Genomic DNA, 17,721 nt, shown 5'->3' on the forward strand with positions numbered 1-17,721 from the left:
TTCAACTTGTATCCTCCCTGTGTTACTTCATACTCTTCAAGCTAATGTGGTTCTAAGTACTCGAGTCAAACGTGCGCTTCTAGTCAAGTTACACAAGTACGACATGTATGAGGTTGATACTACAAAGCAAGTACACGAAGTACCATGAAGAGTACACTTTGGAGTACCGTCATTTCTGGACGATTTCCACCCGCTTTGAAAACGGCATCTTAAACAACGATGCGGCTAATTTACGGATTTTTTCGGGCTAACGAGCTTCACGTCGCTAAAACATTTAGCCTCGTCAACATCGTGAAATTGTGAGGACGTTCAATTCCGACGCCGAAGAAGACGAACTTTAGCGGTTTTAGGAGGAAGACCAAGATAGCGATCGGCTGGAGGAGGACAAAGAGCGGATAAAAAAAGGATGGACTTTTCCTTGTCTTCTTAAAAACCTGCGTTATTAAAATAACTACATAAATATATGTGTACATATATAGCCTGCCTCCCCATATTAATATACACATAGATTTATTTAGTTCTTTTTAGCCGGTGCGGCTTATATTCAGGTGCGCTCAATAGTCCAGAAATTACAGTATGTACAATTTCCATTCACATACATATACAAGACTGTCTCAGAAAATTAGAATATTGTGATATTATCTTCTGTAATGCAATTACAAAAACAAAAATGTCATACATTCTGGATTCATTACAAATCAACTGAAATATTGCAAGCCTTTTATTATTTTAATTATATTATTTTTTAATTCCTCTTCCCTCAGCCGCAGGGAATCTTCAATCTTTGTAGTTACTGCTAACAGTTAGACAATTCATATTTCATTATATTTCTTATTCTTCCTCCTTTCTACTATTATCTATTACTGTTATGTTTTTTACTTGAAACTCTGGCACAACAATTTCCTTCGGGATTAATAAAGTTGTTCTCTTCTCTTAATATTGCTGATTATGGCTTAAGAAAACTCAAAAATTCTCTCTCAAAATATAAGAAAATCATGAAAAAGTCATTTTTGTTTTTTAATTGCATTACAGAAGATAAAGAACTTTATTAAAATATTTAAATTTTCTGAGACAGTCCTGTAACCCCCCCCATTTATATACATAGATTTACACATAGATTTATTTAGCTCTTTTTAGCCGGTGCGGCTAATATTCAGGTGCGCTCAATAGTCCAGAAATGACGGTATGTACAATTTCTGCGTGTATGAGGGTGATACTACCTACGTGTGTGTGTGTGTGTGTATTTACAGTGCGGGGTTTCTAGTGCACGTATATACCTTGGTATATTTGATGTTTTTTTTGGGGGGGGGGGGTATTTTGGTGCGTCTGTCAGTACTTTTGCGCCACGGAGTGCTCGTCGGGTGCGTGTCCCGCCGCTTCACACTCCGGCGATAAGTGGAGAGGAAACACGCGGACGCGCACGCGGGAGGGTGAAGGACCGTTATTCCACGGGTGGGAGGGATTCTCGGGTTTCCAACCCCACCTCCACGTGCTGGCCGCGCTCATTGCTCTCGCACGCACGGCGCTCGCTCGCAAAGTGGGAGGAAATACACGCGTCGCGGCGGGAACAGGCTGGCCGGATTGCCGCGGAGTGGGAGATCCACGGGAGAAGAGACACGAGAAGAGCCGGAGCCGGAGGATTCACGACACCCACGCATCGCCGCCGGGTACGGTAACACGGACCCACGCCGCCGCGCGGTTCCACGGTGCGCCGCCGAACCGACTCTTCCGCTGACGGATCGAACGAATCTTTCGAACGGGTCCGAAACGAATCAACTCTAATTTGATTATTGATTATACAAATCTGGGGTTGGTTATTTCTTCTACATCAAAACCTAAAATGTGTCTTCTTGCTGAGGGGATGGTCTTCTGATTTCCTCTGAATAGAAGACCATGTTTGGATCTTCTGGCAGGGGGTTAAGAAGAGAACACATGATTCACATATGATTCATTCTTTTTGCCGACCCCCCACCCCTCTGGGAAGCCGCTCCTCATGACCTTCCTTCGTCTTTCCTCCGTCTGTTCACCCATTCATTCGTTTCTCTCGCGTTCGTCAGCCAACCGGGGAGGACGTCGCTCGGTCCGCTAGGTCTTGTTTGGGGGTTCCTTGTCGGTTCAAGATCCGGTTTCAGCTGCTGCGTACTGGTTTTTTGGATATACTGGCCCAACTCGAGTGATGCCGACATGCCCTTGAGCAAGGCACCGACCCCCTTGTACTGCTCCTTCGGGAAGACTTCCCACTCCACCAGCTCTACTTGGGCAGAACTTATAAAAGTACTGGAGATACCACCTAGTGTCCTCCAGGATTGAACCTGGTGTGTCATTTCTCGCAAGAGATGCAGGGTTTTTGGGGGAACGTGGCTGATTTCTGAGTTAAAACCCATTCGGAACAACTAATTCTGACTTGTTTTAAAAGGCAAAAAATGAGAAGGTTCAAGAAAACAAAATGAGCTTAACAGACTCATTTTGATGTGATGAATTATGAATTAAAATTAATCGCAATTTAATATTTGACACAAAAAAAGGCGTTTGTTTGATGATTGAAAGAATATTCATGAGCGCTAACCTAGGGATTGTGTTTATTTCCCCCTTTAGAGCGATTAAAAAATTAATCTTATGAAATTAATCGAAATTTCGAAAATGCAAAATTTGGAAAAACTAGATCAAAATTTACAAAATTTAGATCAACACAAACTTTGGAACAACCAATTCTAACTTGTTTTGAAAGGCAAAAAATGAGAAGATTCAAGAAAACAAAATTAGCTTAAAAGGCTTATTCTGATATGTTGTCATGAATTGTGAATCAAAATTAATCGCAATTTAATATTCGACACAAAAAAATAAGACGTTTGTCGCTAACCCAGGGATTGTGTTAATTTCCCCCTTTAGCACGATTAAAAAATTAATCTTATGAATCTGACGCTTTTAAATTAAAAGCTAACGGGCTTAACAGACTCATTTTGATGTGATGAATTATGAATCAAAATGAATCGCAATTTAATATTCGACAGAAAAAAAAAGATGTTTGTTTGATGACTGAAAGAATATTCATGAGCGCTAACCTAGGGATTGTGTTTGTTTCCCCTTTAGCGTGATTAAATTTTAATCTTATTAATGTGACGCTTTTAAATTAATCGAAATTTCGAAAACGCGAAATTTTGAAAATTTAGATCAAAATTTAGATCAACACAAACTTTGGAACAACTAATTCTGACTTGCTTTGAAAGACAAAAAAAGAGAAGGTTCAAGAAAACAAAATTAGCTTAACAGGCTCATTTTGATGTGATGAATTATGAATTAAAATCAATCGCAATTTAATATTCGACACAAAAAAAAAAGACGTTTGTTTGATGAGTCAGTGAATATTCATGAGCGTAAACTCTTTGGTGGGATTGAAAATTAATCTAATGAATTAGATTCTCTTTAATTAATCAATACCCAGAGCTAAAGCACTTACAGTGATGTATCAAAGCTAACACATTCATCTATGGAGCTATGACAGCAGCCCCATGGTTAGCGTGACGGCTAATGTTATTTGTAAATGAGTGAGAGGACGAAGACAGGAAGTAGCGTCCCGCCCATGAGTCCGGCCAGAAATCCAACCTCCATCCTGATCCGCCGCCGCTTCCTCATGCTAACAGCATAGCGTAAACAACTTCACCTCAGCTAATCAGGCACATCCATCCGATCGGTGACGGCGCAACATGGAAACTCCACACAAAAAAGGCCTCCAGTCTGGACCCGACCGGGGAGCTTCTTGCAGTTCGGCAAAAGCGCTAACGGTGCAGATGACTATTTCATTCGGAAGACCTTTTTGTATCGTGGATCTGCCACGGGTTAAAGGTGGCTAACGTTCGCTGCCGCCGCGGAGCGCTGAAGTCGCGAAGAGAAAGTAGAAGTCGTAGAGACCTCAGAGTGCGGACAAGACAAGGCCACGGGTCGTTTAAGTCATTAAGCAGTTCATGCTTTGCTAACGGCTAACTCTCAGAAGAGAAGATTAACTACGATTAACTTGTGACCTGCAGCCTACTGAAGTGTAAATAAAGTTATGCTAGGTGTCATGTGCACTCAGATAAATTAATCCAGACTCACTGTCTCTCCAGGATCTCTGTAGTTCTTCTGCTGACATGGGTACGCCAGGGATCGGTCTGGTCCCGGTCCTGGTCCTGGTCCTGGTCGGCCTGGCCGCGGGGTACAATCTGGACCAGGAGCACAGCCTGCAGTTCGACGGCCCGGCCTCGTCCATGTTTGGATACTCCGTCCTCCTGCATCAACACAAAACCCAGAGCTGGTCAGATCTTTTCATAGTTTATAGTTTTAGCTGTTGAAGAAGTATTTCGAATGACCACAATGTCCAAAATGTTAGCACAAAAACCAAACAAATGAAACACATTCCCGGATTTCTATGACCCGCGAAGAAGTTCCAGGGTTTGTGGACCGCACATCACAGGTGCTTCTATGGGAGCAGGACATGTAGCCTAGCATTATCTGGAGGGGCGTCTGTGCTTTGGAGCTAATTTATTCTTTTTTGAGCGATGTTAGAGACAGAAACTTATTGATGCTCTTACACAGACCCCATTCAGACCCCGAACCCTCTCACTCTCTTTCAGGCTGGTTGTTGGAGCTCCAGTCGCCAACTCATCCTCCCACCCGTCAGTCCAATCCCCAGGGGCAGTTTACCGCTGCAGAGTCGCCCCGGATCAGAGGAAATGCCATGTCATGGCAGCAGGTGAGGCTCTGGCAACTTGATATTTGTTGCTACTTTTGGTTGATCCTAGAAGGAAGCGCAATTGACCAACGGAGTCACCGTAAGGATCTATCTGTCTCTATCTGTGGTCCTGTGATTGGTCCAGGGTGAACCTCGCCTCTCGTCCAATGACAGCTGGTATAGGCTCCAGACACCCCCCCCCCCGTGACCCTTTGAGCAGGATGAGCAGTAAAGATAAAAAATGAATGAATGAATGAATGAATGAGAGGGTAGGTGGTTTTATGTCTCAATAAGACATGTGAATCAGTGACTAGTTGTATGTCTACATTTGAGATTTGAATGAGAAAGTGGATAATTGTGTCTATATTTGCTCTACGAATGAGAGAGTGAACAGCTGTATGTCTATGATGCATGAATGAGGGGGTCAGGAGTTGTATGTCTATATGATGTGTGAATGAGGGCGTCAGTAGTTGTATGTCTATGACACATGAATGAAGGGGTCAGGAGTTGTATGTCTATCACACATGAATAAGAGGGTCAGGAGTTGTATGTCTATGATGTGTGAATGAGGGGGTCAAGAGTTGTATGTCTATGACACATGAATAAAAGGGTCAGTAGTTGTATGTCTATGACACATGAATAAAAGGGTCAGTAGTTGTATGTCTATGACGCGTGAATGAGGGGGTCAGGAGTTGTATGTCTATATGATGTGTGAATAAGAGGGGGTCAGGAGTTGTATGTCTATGACGTGTGAATGAGGGGTTCAAGAGTTGTACGTCTATATGACGTGTGAAGGAGGTCAGTAGTTGTATGTCTATGACGCATGAATGAGGGGTCAGGAGTTGTATGTCTATATGACGTGTGAATGAGGGTGTCAAGAGTTGTATGTCTATGACCTGTGAATAAGGGGTTCAAGAGTTGTATGTCTATATGATGTGTGAAGGAGGGGGTCAGTAGTTGTATGTCTATGACACATGAATGAGGGGGTCAGGAGTTGTATGTCTATGACGTGTGAATGAGGGGGCAGGAGTTGTATGTCTATATGATGTGTGAAGGAGGGGGTCAGTAGTTGTATGTCTATGACACATGAATGAGGGGGTCAGGAGTTGTATGTCTATGACGTGTGAATGAGGGGGCAGGAGTTGTATGTCTATATGACGTGTGAATGAGGGGGTCAGTAGTTGTATGTCTATGACACATGAATGAGGGGGTCAGGAGTTGTATGTCTATATGACGTGTGAATGAAGGTGTCAACAGTTGTATGTCAACATGACGTTTGAGTGACAGTGACAGTTGTATGTCTCTTCATGCGGCCCAAGGATCAGTCGGTCCGAGGTGAACGCCGCCTCTCACCCAATGACATCTGGGATAGAGGTATAGATGATGAATAGATGTAAATTAGGACCTACGTGCAAGTGCCTTATGTTGTTATTCAACCACATTTCCTCCAAACGAGCCTCTCGGTCTGCTATCGTTGGCTCTTCTTCACTATTCTCCCTGTGCTTTCTTTAGCCTCGGATGAGTCCGAGCGGGTCAAAGGCAGAAACGATTCACAGTGAAAACGAACATCTGTGACTTCCTCCCGCTTGTTGACTGTTAGCGATGCTGGCTAGTTTATTTGGACCCTGAATCGTAAACCAAGAAAAAACCCAAACGAACGGAGGGATCGGTCAAACATAACAGCAGCCATGATATTTGTAGCTATCGGCTACAAACCGGGAGAGGGAGGAGGTCAGGGGTGTTTGGCAGGAGATGTTCTCCATCCTTGATCGACCCTGGAGTAGCTTCTCCCCCGCTGCTCCAGGACATTCCTAACTTCTTCTTCAGTGCTGGAGACAGCGAGAATGTGCGTGATGCCGCTATCCAACTATATATCCTTCAAATGTGTGTTTGTAGACATCCGGAGCTGCGGGACGACCTGCGAGGGGGAAAGTGATCACCAATGGTTGGGGGTCAGCTTGTCCAGACAGCCTGGAGAAGGAGGACACGTCCTGGTAAGAGCTTCAAACCTTCATCACAATCCTCGACGGTCGCTGCCGAGGCTCCAAAGCACTTTGGTTCCAGTAAATTTGGAAGGGGATCCAGATACAGGCGGCGCAGAAGTTTGCGCTTGCACCTCATAGGGTCTCCATGCTCACCCTAGTTTCTGCGTAGGGTTCCTCCAGGTTCCTCCAAAGTCCAAACGCGTTCACAGGAATAGTTTTATTTGCATACAAGTGACTGAAGGAGTGACGGTTGTTGCGTAGCTAGCATTCAGAGCACTAGCTATGCCGCTAGCTAGCGGGAGCGACTTCGGGTTCCGTGTCTGAACAGCAGGGGATCGAACCACCAACCTTCTGATTGGACAGACAGAGCAACAACCTCCCCGGCACGTTTCTGCCAGACGCAAAACTTCAATACCCGTATTTACCGACTCCCTTCAAAACTCCACCGACAAATGAACGGTCATTTCCTTGTTGGTTGGAAGGAAGCCTCTGGGTTCTCAGTCGGCACGATTTGGTGGAAAATTGCTCCAGATTCTGAAAGGGCCAAAGCTGAACCGATAAGGGAAAGGGAGCTTTCAGATTCCAGCGATGTGCGTTTACTAATCTTCCCCAGACGAAGGCAGGAAAAGGCGACGCGGCGTTCCTGCGGGATAATTAGAATCAGAATCTTCCTCGAGGGCTTTCGGACAAACACGTAAACACACCAGGCTTCCTTTATCTACCGCCATGTTGCCGGGCTCGCCGTCGGGTTGAGGAACCGTGTTTCCAGAAAAGTCGGAACACGATGTCACGTACACGGACAACAAGTGCAAATGATCTGCATGTGTTATTTCCACAAATAAACCCAGGAGGTTCTGCATATTTATGGAAAAATGAAAAAGGCCTTGTTCTCCCTCACCCACAACATGTCTCTGAAAGGAATTATATACCCTTTGTCCGTCCTCTGCGGTCGTTTCCTGTGTGATTTGGTACGTTCGGAGGAGCTCGCAAAGGCGGAGCCGACGCAACAAACGGAGCGGTACCACCGGAAGTCATAAGGAGGCGGTGTTTTAGGGAGTGCGACCACTGTAAGAAGCAGAGAAGGAGAAGACAAACGTAGCGGTACCACCAGTCGTGGGGTTGCGAAGTCGCAAGGTATGCTCGAGTGCGACCGGCGAGAGGAGCAACGAAGAAGACCACATGGCGTCGGGGTAACCAGGGAGAAGAATTCTCCGCCCTGAAGCCGCCATGTAAGAGCAACTTAAAAGGACAAATGGAAAGTATTTGGGAAGTTACGTTTGATGATGTTTGAAAGGGAGGTACCTATTAGCATAAATAAGCCTTGAGAGCTTAAGGAGTGATTCCGCACAAGCTAGGGGGCAGAACGGGATTTCTCAGAACGGTTTTCCTATCGGCAAATGTCAACAACAAACTACGAGCCCCAGAGGTTAAAGTGGCATTGAAAGGCACGCTTCTTGCCTTGAGGTGCCAAAGGAGGTGCCAACAGAGTTAGCAGGCCGGCGGACTTTTGGACAAACTACGTGATGGTACCATTTCTCAATCACACAAACTGCACTCTTCTTCGTTCATTTGACCTGCTAAGTGCTAAGCTAAGCTAAGCTAAGCTAAGTGATGCATATCAATCTGACCCGATTGAAAGCATACCGAATTTTGTGTTCTGTGTTGTGAACCACCCAGGAAGGGCGAGAGGTTTTGAGGCAAAACATGTTCAGGAAAGGACGGATTCTATCCTCTGTTGAACCTGCAGGGTTCCCATATGCAAGGAACGCAAGACACAACCAGTGGCGGCGGAAATCAGGTTTCACCGGACAATTTTCAAAGGGCCAAAAGCCAGACGGCTCTATTTTCATGGGTTGGACACGGTTCAGTCGGTGGAGTGGGCATCCCTCCAATCGGGAGGTTGGCAGTTCAACTTCCAGCTCCTCCTGTCTTCAAGCATACAAGTGTCCTAAGGAAAGACCAAATCCAAAGTCGCTCCCATGTATTGGCCAGTCGGGTCCCATCCATCACGGCGGAGTTGTTGCTCCATTTGAGACAAACCCCCCAAAACCTCGACCTCTGGGATTTTTAACCCAGACCTCGTCCACTGTCGGTTTTCACAACCTTAAGCCCGACCTTGGCAGCTGTTTTCTAACGTCAGCCTCCGAGGGGTCTTGAGGCCCGAGGGGCAAGAGGTTTTGCAAATCCCTGAAGGCGCTTGAGGTCCAAGAAATCGGTGCTTTTAGCATACGTTTCCCGTCACAATGTACGCGACCTTCCACGAGCGCTTGTTTGTTTAACCCGCTGCCGGCTTTGACAGTTTATTATGACATAAACAAACACCGTTTGTGCTCCTCCGATGTTATGAAAGGCCTGACCCACGGCAACAGGTCTTGATATCTTTCCCCATCAAGCTTGGGCAAGTGGCTTCTCCGCTTCCAGCTGGCTCCAAGACGCCGTTCGGCGTTTGCCGATTCACCGCCCTATCAGCACTTTCCCCTCCCGTGGAGGGGGAAATGAAAGCCGCGTGGTTCGAGGCCGGTATTTCATCACTCGCGTTGCGTAAAATCTGCTGACAAACCATCGTCTCATTATCAAAAGCCGACCATCTATTAAGTCATCGCGTTGGATGTGATGTAATCGCCCGAGGCCGGTTCGGGCGAACCCGTCTTCGAGGAGGTCGGTATCTCCTCTCGAGGGGGTCGACCCCCCCTTTTTGCGTTCGAAACCGATTTCCCCGCGTCAATAAAAACCATTGTGGAGGAAAAAAAAGCCGGAGGCGCCGCTCCAACAGCAACACTCCAAACGTGCGTATCTGAAAGGGACTTCCCTCCAGCGAAGACCAAAAATAAGAAAAACCCTTTCACAAATGTTGTCGTATCAGTCTGGGAGGTTGGACCCGGAGCCGTTACAAAGGTAATATTTATAATGTGCTTCCATATGCTACGTCGACCACCTCTGAGAGCAACAAGCTGGGCTTTCTTCTCTGCCCAGCTGCAGGGCTTTAGAGGGAACGCCACATGTGGACGCAGAAGATGAATACGCTGTCATGTATGCTGACATCTGTACATAACTCGGGAACTCGCAGCCGTGAACTACTTCTTAATGTTTACTCCGAGAACATCTGAAAGAGGCGTTTACGGTGTGTTCCAGCGCTACTCGGAGAGCAGACTCAGCTCTGAATGCAGAGAAGGACACCCGTGGGGCGACTGGACGACTTCAAATTTGACTTGAAGATCATTAAAACTTCAACGCGTGACTTTAAATGGACCGGAGTCTAAAAACACAGTGGCTAATCTTTGCCGCGTTCCGGTAGCATTTCAGTAAGAGCGGCTAGACCTGGTATGCCCGACCCCTGCTAACATCAATGATGGTTACCCGCAACGGCACTTAGCTTAGCATCCTCCATCCTTGGCAACAATTGCCCCTTTTGCAATGTTGGAACTTCTCATAGTTCCCAGAACTTTTCAGGGAACTAAGCTATTGTTTAAGCTAAGCTATTGCTTTGTGGAACTCAGGAGCCACGCCCACTTCTTGTGGTGTCCCATTTAAAAACAAACTTTAGTGGTCAGTGATCAGCAGGCAGTGAAAGATGGAGTGCCAATAAGGGCCAAGCTCTTCAGGCCTGCAACTCCACAGAGGGGTTTCCAAGGCTTGCGTGGGAACATCGACGTTTTGGCCAAAATAAGTCCAGAGTTAGCCGGTGACTAACAGGGTTCTTCCCACGGCGGTGGGAGAAGATGCAAACACTTAAACCATCTGATACTCCGTTATCCTCTTTGGAACAAAACATTCCTGGTTCGATTCCCAGCTCCTCCTCGTGTGGCGAAGGGTTGTTGCGCAAGACACTGAACCCCCATGAGGGATTAATACAGGACAAATGATCATTATTATTATTATTCCCGCCATGCAGAACATGAATGCTGTGGCAGCGTCCACCTCCATGCTGTGCATGTCGTCTTCCTGTTCTTCTTCTTGTGTGGCTTGTTTGTGAGTGTGAAGCTTAAGGTGCAGGTCACAGGGCTGTGGTACCTACCGTGACCCCTACCCTGGTACCTGCCGTGGTACCTACCGTGATCCCTATCAAGGTATCTACTGTGATCCCTACCGTGGTACCTGCCGTGGTACCTACCGTGATCCCTATCAAGGTACCTACTGTGATCCCTACTGTGGTACCTACCGTGGTACCTACCATGGTACCTACCGTGGTACCTGCTGTGATCCCTACCGTGGTACCTACCGTGGTACCTGCTGGGATCCCTACTGAGGCACCTGCTGTGATCCCTACCGTGGTGCCTACCATGATCCCTACTGTGGTACCTACTGTGGTATCTACCATAGTACCTATTGTGGTACCTGCTGTGATCCTTACCGTGGTACCTACTGTGGTATCTACCGTGGTACCTACCGTGGTACCTTCTGTGATTGCTACCATGGTACCCACCGTGGTACCTGCTGTGATCCCTACCGTGACCCCTACCATGGTACCTACCGTGATCCCTACAGTGGTACCTGCTGTGATCCCTACCATGGTCCCTACTGTGGTACCTTCAGCGGTCCATTACAGCCTGTGGGAAAACTAAACGGTTCCCCTGAAAGAGGCCACCTCTTCGAATGTGTCCTTCAAACTTTTCTGTCCAAAAGTAGCTTAACTAGTGACCGTCCCCCCCGGCCAAGAATTACATCAACCTCTGTCGGAGACATAGTTCACACTGTATGTCAGGACTCTTTTACACGACCAATCAGAAAGGAGTACGCGTGCTTACAAGGGGCGGTGTGGTGCAGGAGGTAGAGCGATTGTCTTTGGGAGCGGGCATTCCTGGTTTGATTTCCGGTTCCTCCCGCTGTGTTGAAGTGTTGTTAAGCAACACATTGCACCCTTAACCGCTGCCCTGACGCTAACGGACGGTAGCCTACTGCTCATCCATGATGGGTTAATTGGAGAGCATGAATTTCCCCATGAGGGATTTACAAATTATTATTACACTCATTGGGAAATCAAACATTCTTTCCCCGTTCGGTTCGCTGGAAGTTATTCTCACGCGCCTATTTTGACAAACAGTTGGAACAGAAACGTAAATGTGCAGACATTATATAAATTTCATTCAGCAGGAGGTCAAACAATGTCTGAACTCTTTTGTTTTTGCTTTCGCTCCTTTGTCTTTTTCAATTCCCCGGCGCGGCGGCTGCATTGTTCACATTTGTCCTTTTCGCGCAGCTCCTTCTTATCTAACTCTCGCCCCGGGCTGGAATCCTAATCGTAACCTGTGTTAGAGGTCTGTTGACTTCCTGAGCTTCAGTTTGTTCCGTTGTCAAGATACCGTCAATCCCTTTCCCTTTACTCCGACAGAAGAACCCAGAGCAGAAATTCTTACATCGGCCAAAATGCCAGATGTTGAGAGATTCTCAAGGGAGCGGTTTTCCTCTGAAGAGATGATGGTTGTGCTTTCTACTGTTACTGTCAACACTACGGTTACAAGGAAGCAGACGTTGGGGGGGGGGAAGGGGGGCGGAAAAGGGGAACTTTCTCAATTTCTACCTGCCCGGACGCACAATTCGAACACTGTCACACTTGTGTCCTCACAAAGAGACGAAGCAGGAGGGACGTCTCTTGTGATTAACTGTGATTAACTGACCTGACGGTACTTCTGCACTCGCCCTGACAGAAGGGCCAATGTTGTATGCCCTCTTGAAAAACAAGAACTAGCTCAAAACAGGCCAGTGAGTAAGGTATTGATATAATAAAGATGCGAGTAGGCACTAGTCTACAAGGTGGCACAGATAAAACCCCAGGGGTGATGCCTGGGGTTTCCTCAAAGATCCATCTCTTAGCCTTATCTTCAAATGGCCCGGAAAGATTTATCTGTACAGATTAAGACGTCACACGGTCTCTTTTAAGACCTTCGATTGGCTACGAATGTCCCGGGTCTCCCGACCGAGGGCCTGTATATCCGGGGTTGACATCACAAATGGCTCCAGGTCCTGTTGCATTCTAATTTCAATAGGCCTTAAAAAACAAACTATCTCAGTCCCGATCAGACTGACTCACTCTGGTTCATTTGATGTGTAAAAATAGAGGCTCTTAAATTCAGATTAGGCAACATCTGCAACGAAACAACACGTCAACACAAAATAACGGTCGTTTTTTGATTCAGATGCACGTAGGCATTTTTTTTTCTATATTTTTTAACCCCAGTTCACAGAATGTGAAGAAGTCATACAAGTCGGCGCAGGGTGGCGCCTGAGGTTCCCTTAAAGGCAGATCTTCAAACGCCAAAAAAATAGTGTCCGTCCTGGAAGGGTTTGAGAGTCAGTACAAAGTAAGACCCCCTCCGACTTCAGGTCTCTGTAAAGACCTTAGATCATCTACGTGAATCTGGTCTCAACGTCACCGATGGGTCCAGGTCCTGTTGATTTCAACCGCCCCCCCCCCCAAAAAAAAAAAAACAACTATCTTAGTCCCGATGAGACTGAAGCTCACTGCGGTTCGTTAGAAGTGAAAGAATAGAAGCCGTTACGGACAGTTCCGACTTTTCGAAGAAGTACGACAAGTTGACGTCAGCAACAAAACAGCCGGGTAAATGCGATAATAATAATAATACTGATACGATGTGATAGAACCCCTGAGGTCGATGTACGAGGTTTCCTCAAAGACTCGTCTCTGAGCCTTATCTCTTAATCGCCAGAATGTCAGCGTTTGCTCTTTCAAAAGGCAGGTTTCTGCACTAATCGACTTGATTTTTTACCCTTTTTCCTTCAAACAAGCTCACGTTGGACACACAAAGTGCATGTCTGTGTGCGTCAGTCATGGGATTAGCATCACCCTGCTAGCTTGTGATTGCGCAATTGGCTGTGATAACCCCTCATGTCACATGTTTGCGTTCGCAGGCGTGCGCTCACCGCTGGAAGAACGTCTTCTACTCAAATAAGGACCACCAGAACAACAAGCTCCCAAACGGAGTCTGCTACCGCTACGGCAATGACCTGATGCACGGCCAACACATGATACCCTGCTACAGAGGTACGTGCACGAGTCTTTGGACAATGGATGTGTCACAATGGATGGGAGGAGGTTTTAACCTGCAACCACAACTTCTTGGCTCCCTCAAGATCATCATTCATTATCTGCACCCTGCACTCGGGGTCGCGGGAGTTCAGGAGACTATGCTAACTGTCACTGGGCAAGAGGCGGGGTTCACCACCGGATCATAGGGTGACCTACCGAGGCATACAAGTCATTCCCACTTAGGGTCACTTTAGGGTCTCCGACTAACAGAACTATTTATTCTGTGAGGTGAAACATGTAGGGAACCCATGAAGAGAACAAACTCCACACAGAAAGGAGCCTTGTTGGAATGGAACCGGAGACCTTTTTGCCCTGAAGCACAAACCAAGCACTAATCAAGAACAATCCACTTTTTATGAAGCTCAAGAGGATCAGCTTGGTGTTTGTTTGTCCTCATTGGAATATAAACTTTATTCTATATTATTGTTTTTTTTATGAGGGCTTTTAAGTTAGCGAGCAAACAGATGTAGCCTGTGTTTCCAGCCACAGCAGACAAATGTTTCGGGGTTATCCTGTTTGCTCACCTTCACCTCTGACCTTCATCCCTCCCAGACCATCAGAGGAAGTTCGGAGAGGATTACGGGTCGTGTCAGGCCGGCATTTCCAACTTCCTGACTGAGGTGAACATCGTGCGTCTGGATCGAGCCAGGAAGCTTCAATTGAGGTGTTGCTTGTGATAAAACACTGAGATCTCACTTCTTTGTTTTGTTTTTTTATAAGGATCTGATCATCATGGGTGCTCCAGGGACAACTTACTGGACCGGTTCAGTTCTGGTCTACAACACATCCGGGAGGCTTATGTCAGTCTACCTGGATGATGACTCTGGAGCCATCAGCTTTGGAAGCTACCTGGGTAACCGCACAACTTGATTTGCCACTCACAACCACACCAATACGAAAAAGATCTCTAGTTCTTGGATAGAAACCTTTCTGGAAAAAACCCGGAGAATCATTGGAAGCGACTTTTCTAGACGTTCTGGAACAATTAGCAGATATCTTAGTCACCTCTGCACAATGTCACACTGAAAGGGTCTGACTTGACACTGGGTGCTGGCTGGTTAAAGAACATTTAACATCTCTGACCGCTTCCAACATCTTCTGGCATCTGTCTAAAACCAGGGAAAACCCACAGGTTAACTGTCCATTCAAGCATGTCTGAGCTTCCTGCTGCCAGAGGTTTGACCGGGAGGGGGGTGGTAACGCCTCAAGGGCCACAGTTACCCACAGGCACAACCTGGCTGTAGTTCATTCAAAGAAAGAGTACTAATGATGCAGTATTTGCTCTCGGAGTGGTGATAGAGAAGTGCAGAGAAGGTCAGAGGGAGCTGCATTGTGCCTTTGTATATGTAGAATTAGCATACGAGAGGGTGCAGAGAGAAGAACTATGGTGCTGTGTAAGGAGGTCTGGAGAGGCAGAGAAGTATGTTACACTGGTGCAGGACATGTATGCAAGCTATGAGTGTACACTGGTGCAGGACATGTATGCAAGCTATGAGAGTGTACACTGGTGCAGGACATGTATGCAAGCTATGAGAGTGTACACTGGTGCAGGACATGTATGCAAGCTATGAGAGTGTACACTAGTGCAGGACATGTATGCAAGCTATGAGAGTTTATACTGGTGCAGGACATGTATGCAAGCTATGAGAGTGTGCTGTAGGTGTGACAGCGAAGTTCAAGGTGGAGATGGGACTACATCAGGGATCAGCTCTGAGCCCCTTCTTATTTGCAGTGGTGATGGACAGGCTGACAGATGAGGTAAGACAGGAGTCTACATGGACCATGATGTTTGCGGATGACAGTGCGATCTGTAGTGAGAGCAGGGAACAGGTGGAGGAGAATCTCAAGAGGTGGAGGTATGCTCTGGAAAGGAGAGGAATGAAGGTGAGCTACAGCAAGACAGAATGCATGTGCGGGAAAGAGAGGAACCCAAGTGAAACCGTGAGGCCACAGGGAGTGGACATAAAGAAGGTGGATGATTTTAAGTGCTTGGGGTCAACAGTCCAGAGCAGCGGAGAGGGTGGAAGGAAAGGTGTAGAAGATGGGAGGTGAGACCAGTAATGCTATCTGGTTTACACGGACTCGGGATAAGATAAGCGGTAGAGCTGGAGGTCGCGGAGATGAAGATGTTGAGGTTCTCTTTGGGAGTGACCAGGTTGGAGAGGATCAGGAATGAGTCCATCGAAGGGACGGCACATGCTAGACGTTCTGGAGATGAAGTCAGACTGAGACGGTTCGGACGGAGGTAGAAGGAAGACCCAAGAAGAGATTTATGGAGATTCATCCCTTTCAAATCTGACAGCAGCGAGGAATGATCTCACTTCATACGTTGATCTTCTGATTTGGAGTTGTTCCCCTCCCTTCTTTGTATCCCTTCTCTGGGATGTTGCGCAAAAAAATAAACCCCTTTGTCTGGCCCTTGTCTGATACCACATGAAGAGTCGCTCGCAAGTTAGGAAGCCACTCTCTTTACCGCTGATGTGACTTGTGACAATCGAGATGTAGCTTCTATTGTCACCCTCTCTGCAGATCAGGCTCTTCAGGGGACACTGTGTCGCGACAAGGGAAGTGGTGGATTTCTTCACATTAACAGGTGTTAATCTCAGTTTCGGTTGCAGCTGTCACTGACAAAACTTAACTTGAGATCACAAATGTGCACATGCAAAGCGTCACTTTGAACTTCCTAAGACGCTCTACCGAAGGTACAGCACAGGGTGTCAGAACTTGTAGTTCATGGGGTCGGCTGAGGTGATTATTTTTTAAATCGGCTTCCCGGAGAGGGACTTTGCCTGTGGTCAGAACCCAACACTCAGTACCTTCCCGCAGGGGCTCGCTGTTTGATTGACCAAATCCTCTCTCTTCTCCAGGTTATTCTGTCGGCGCCGGGAACTTTCTGAGCCCCGTTAGCGTGGAGGTGTTGGGAGGAGCGCCGCAGTACAACCAGAAGGGAAAGGTAGGAGGACATCGCCTGCTATCTGGACCCATCCTCGCATCCTGGGTAGGTCTCAAGCTGATGTTGCGTGTGCTTGTGCAGGTCTTCATCTTCTCGGTGGACGAGAGCATGCTGCGCATCGTCACCGAACTGTCCGGAAAGGAGGTGGGAAAGCCGTCGACATTAGCATGCTACTTTAGCCGCTAGTCTTTCAAGTTTTGAAGCCTCAACGGTGGTTTTTGTTTGTTTTTCTTTGCTGAGAGTTGGACATGTCTATTACTGGATTTGAGAGTTGAGTTAGCGGAGGGTACAGTTTCATGAGCAAGGTGCGGTAGTTATGTCCACGCACCCCGGTTACTCCTAGTTAGCGTCCTAGTCATTAGGGTATCAATTGGGAGTACATGCTAATTTACAACCAGCTAACGATGGACTCAAAGAATTACTTGAGCTAAATGTTAAAAGTCGCTGATTCCTTTGGTTTATTGTGAAGTCAATATATTTGGAACAAACTCCCTGGGTTTGGAAGGTGAGAAAAATGGGAGTTCCGCCACAAGTGCTGCCTTCTTGCTGTTCTTCCCTTCGCTGCGACATCCACTCAAGTGCTTGCACATAACATATGTGTGTGTGTGTGTGTGTGTGTGTTGGTATGTAGCTGGGATCGTACTTCGGCTCCAGTGTGTGCGCTGTGGATCTCAACGCTGACGGCTTGTCGGATCTGTTAGTCGGCGCCCCCATGGCAACGGGCGCCACCAGGGAGGAGGGAAGAGTCCACGTGTACATGAACCAGGGAAGGGTAAGCGAACACACACACTTCCTAAAAATGTCTTGCGTATGAGACCTGAGAGGGTGTTCTCAATAAAAACCATTCCGGGAAGCATTAACACGCCGGCAAGCTAGCTAGTTACTACATGCAAAGCTTGCTATTTCCTGCACAGTGGCGCAGGGGTGAGCGCTTCCACCTCACAACGAGAAGGTCCCTGGTTGGTTTCCCAACCTTGTCTTTCCGTGTGGAGTCTCCATGTTGTCCCCGTGTCTGCTTGGGGTTCCTCAA

General features: G+C 47.0%; 1 protein-coding gene across 3 annotated transcripts in view; it reads left to right on the forward strand.

Moving 5' to 3' along the window:
• The first annotated feature begins 1,403 nt into the window (after positions 1–1,403).
• itga4 (integrin alpha 4) overlaps positions 1,404–17,721 on the forward strand; it is a 37,609-nt gene continuing 21,291 nt past the window's right edge. For 2 of the 3 annotated variants that reach the window (XR_015106247.1, XM_086147686.1), the window contains exons 1-10: positions 1,404–1,667; positions 4,104–4,291; positions 4,611–4,729; positions 6,605–6,702; positions 13,561–13,693; positions 14,291–14,358; positions 14,459–14,591; positions 16,606–16,691; positions 16,773–16,835; positions 17,323–17,463. Coding sequence is in view for 2 of the 3 variants with exons in the window: in XM_086147686.1 (XP_086003812.1) it covers positions 4,128–4,291; positions 4,611–4,729; positions 6,605–6,702; positions 13,561–13,693; positions 14,291–14,358; positions 14,459–14,591; positions 16,606–16,691; positions 16,773–16,835; positions 17,323–17,463 (1,005 nt within the window). In the remaining variant the exon portion in view is untranslated. Of the gene's footprint in view, positions 1,707–4,103; positions 4,292–4,610; positions 4,730–6,604; positions 6,703–13,560; positions 13,694–14,290; positions 14,359–14,458; positions 14,592–16,605; positions 16,692–16,772; positions 16,836–17,322; positions 17,464–17,721 lie in introns of all 3 variants that reach the window. The other variant, XM_086147687.1, reaches the window with a different exon arrangement.

Source organism: Fistularia commersonii, chromosome 6 (genome assembly GCF_037954325.1).
Source record: "Fistularia commersonii isolate RoL2024-O1a breed Wild chromosome 6, RoL_Fcom_v1.0, whole genome shotgun sequence".
Lineage (NCBI taxonomy): Eukaryota > Metazoa > Chordata > Actinopteri > Syngnathiformes > Fistulariidae > Fistularia > Fistularia commersonii.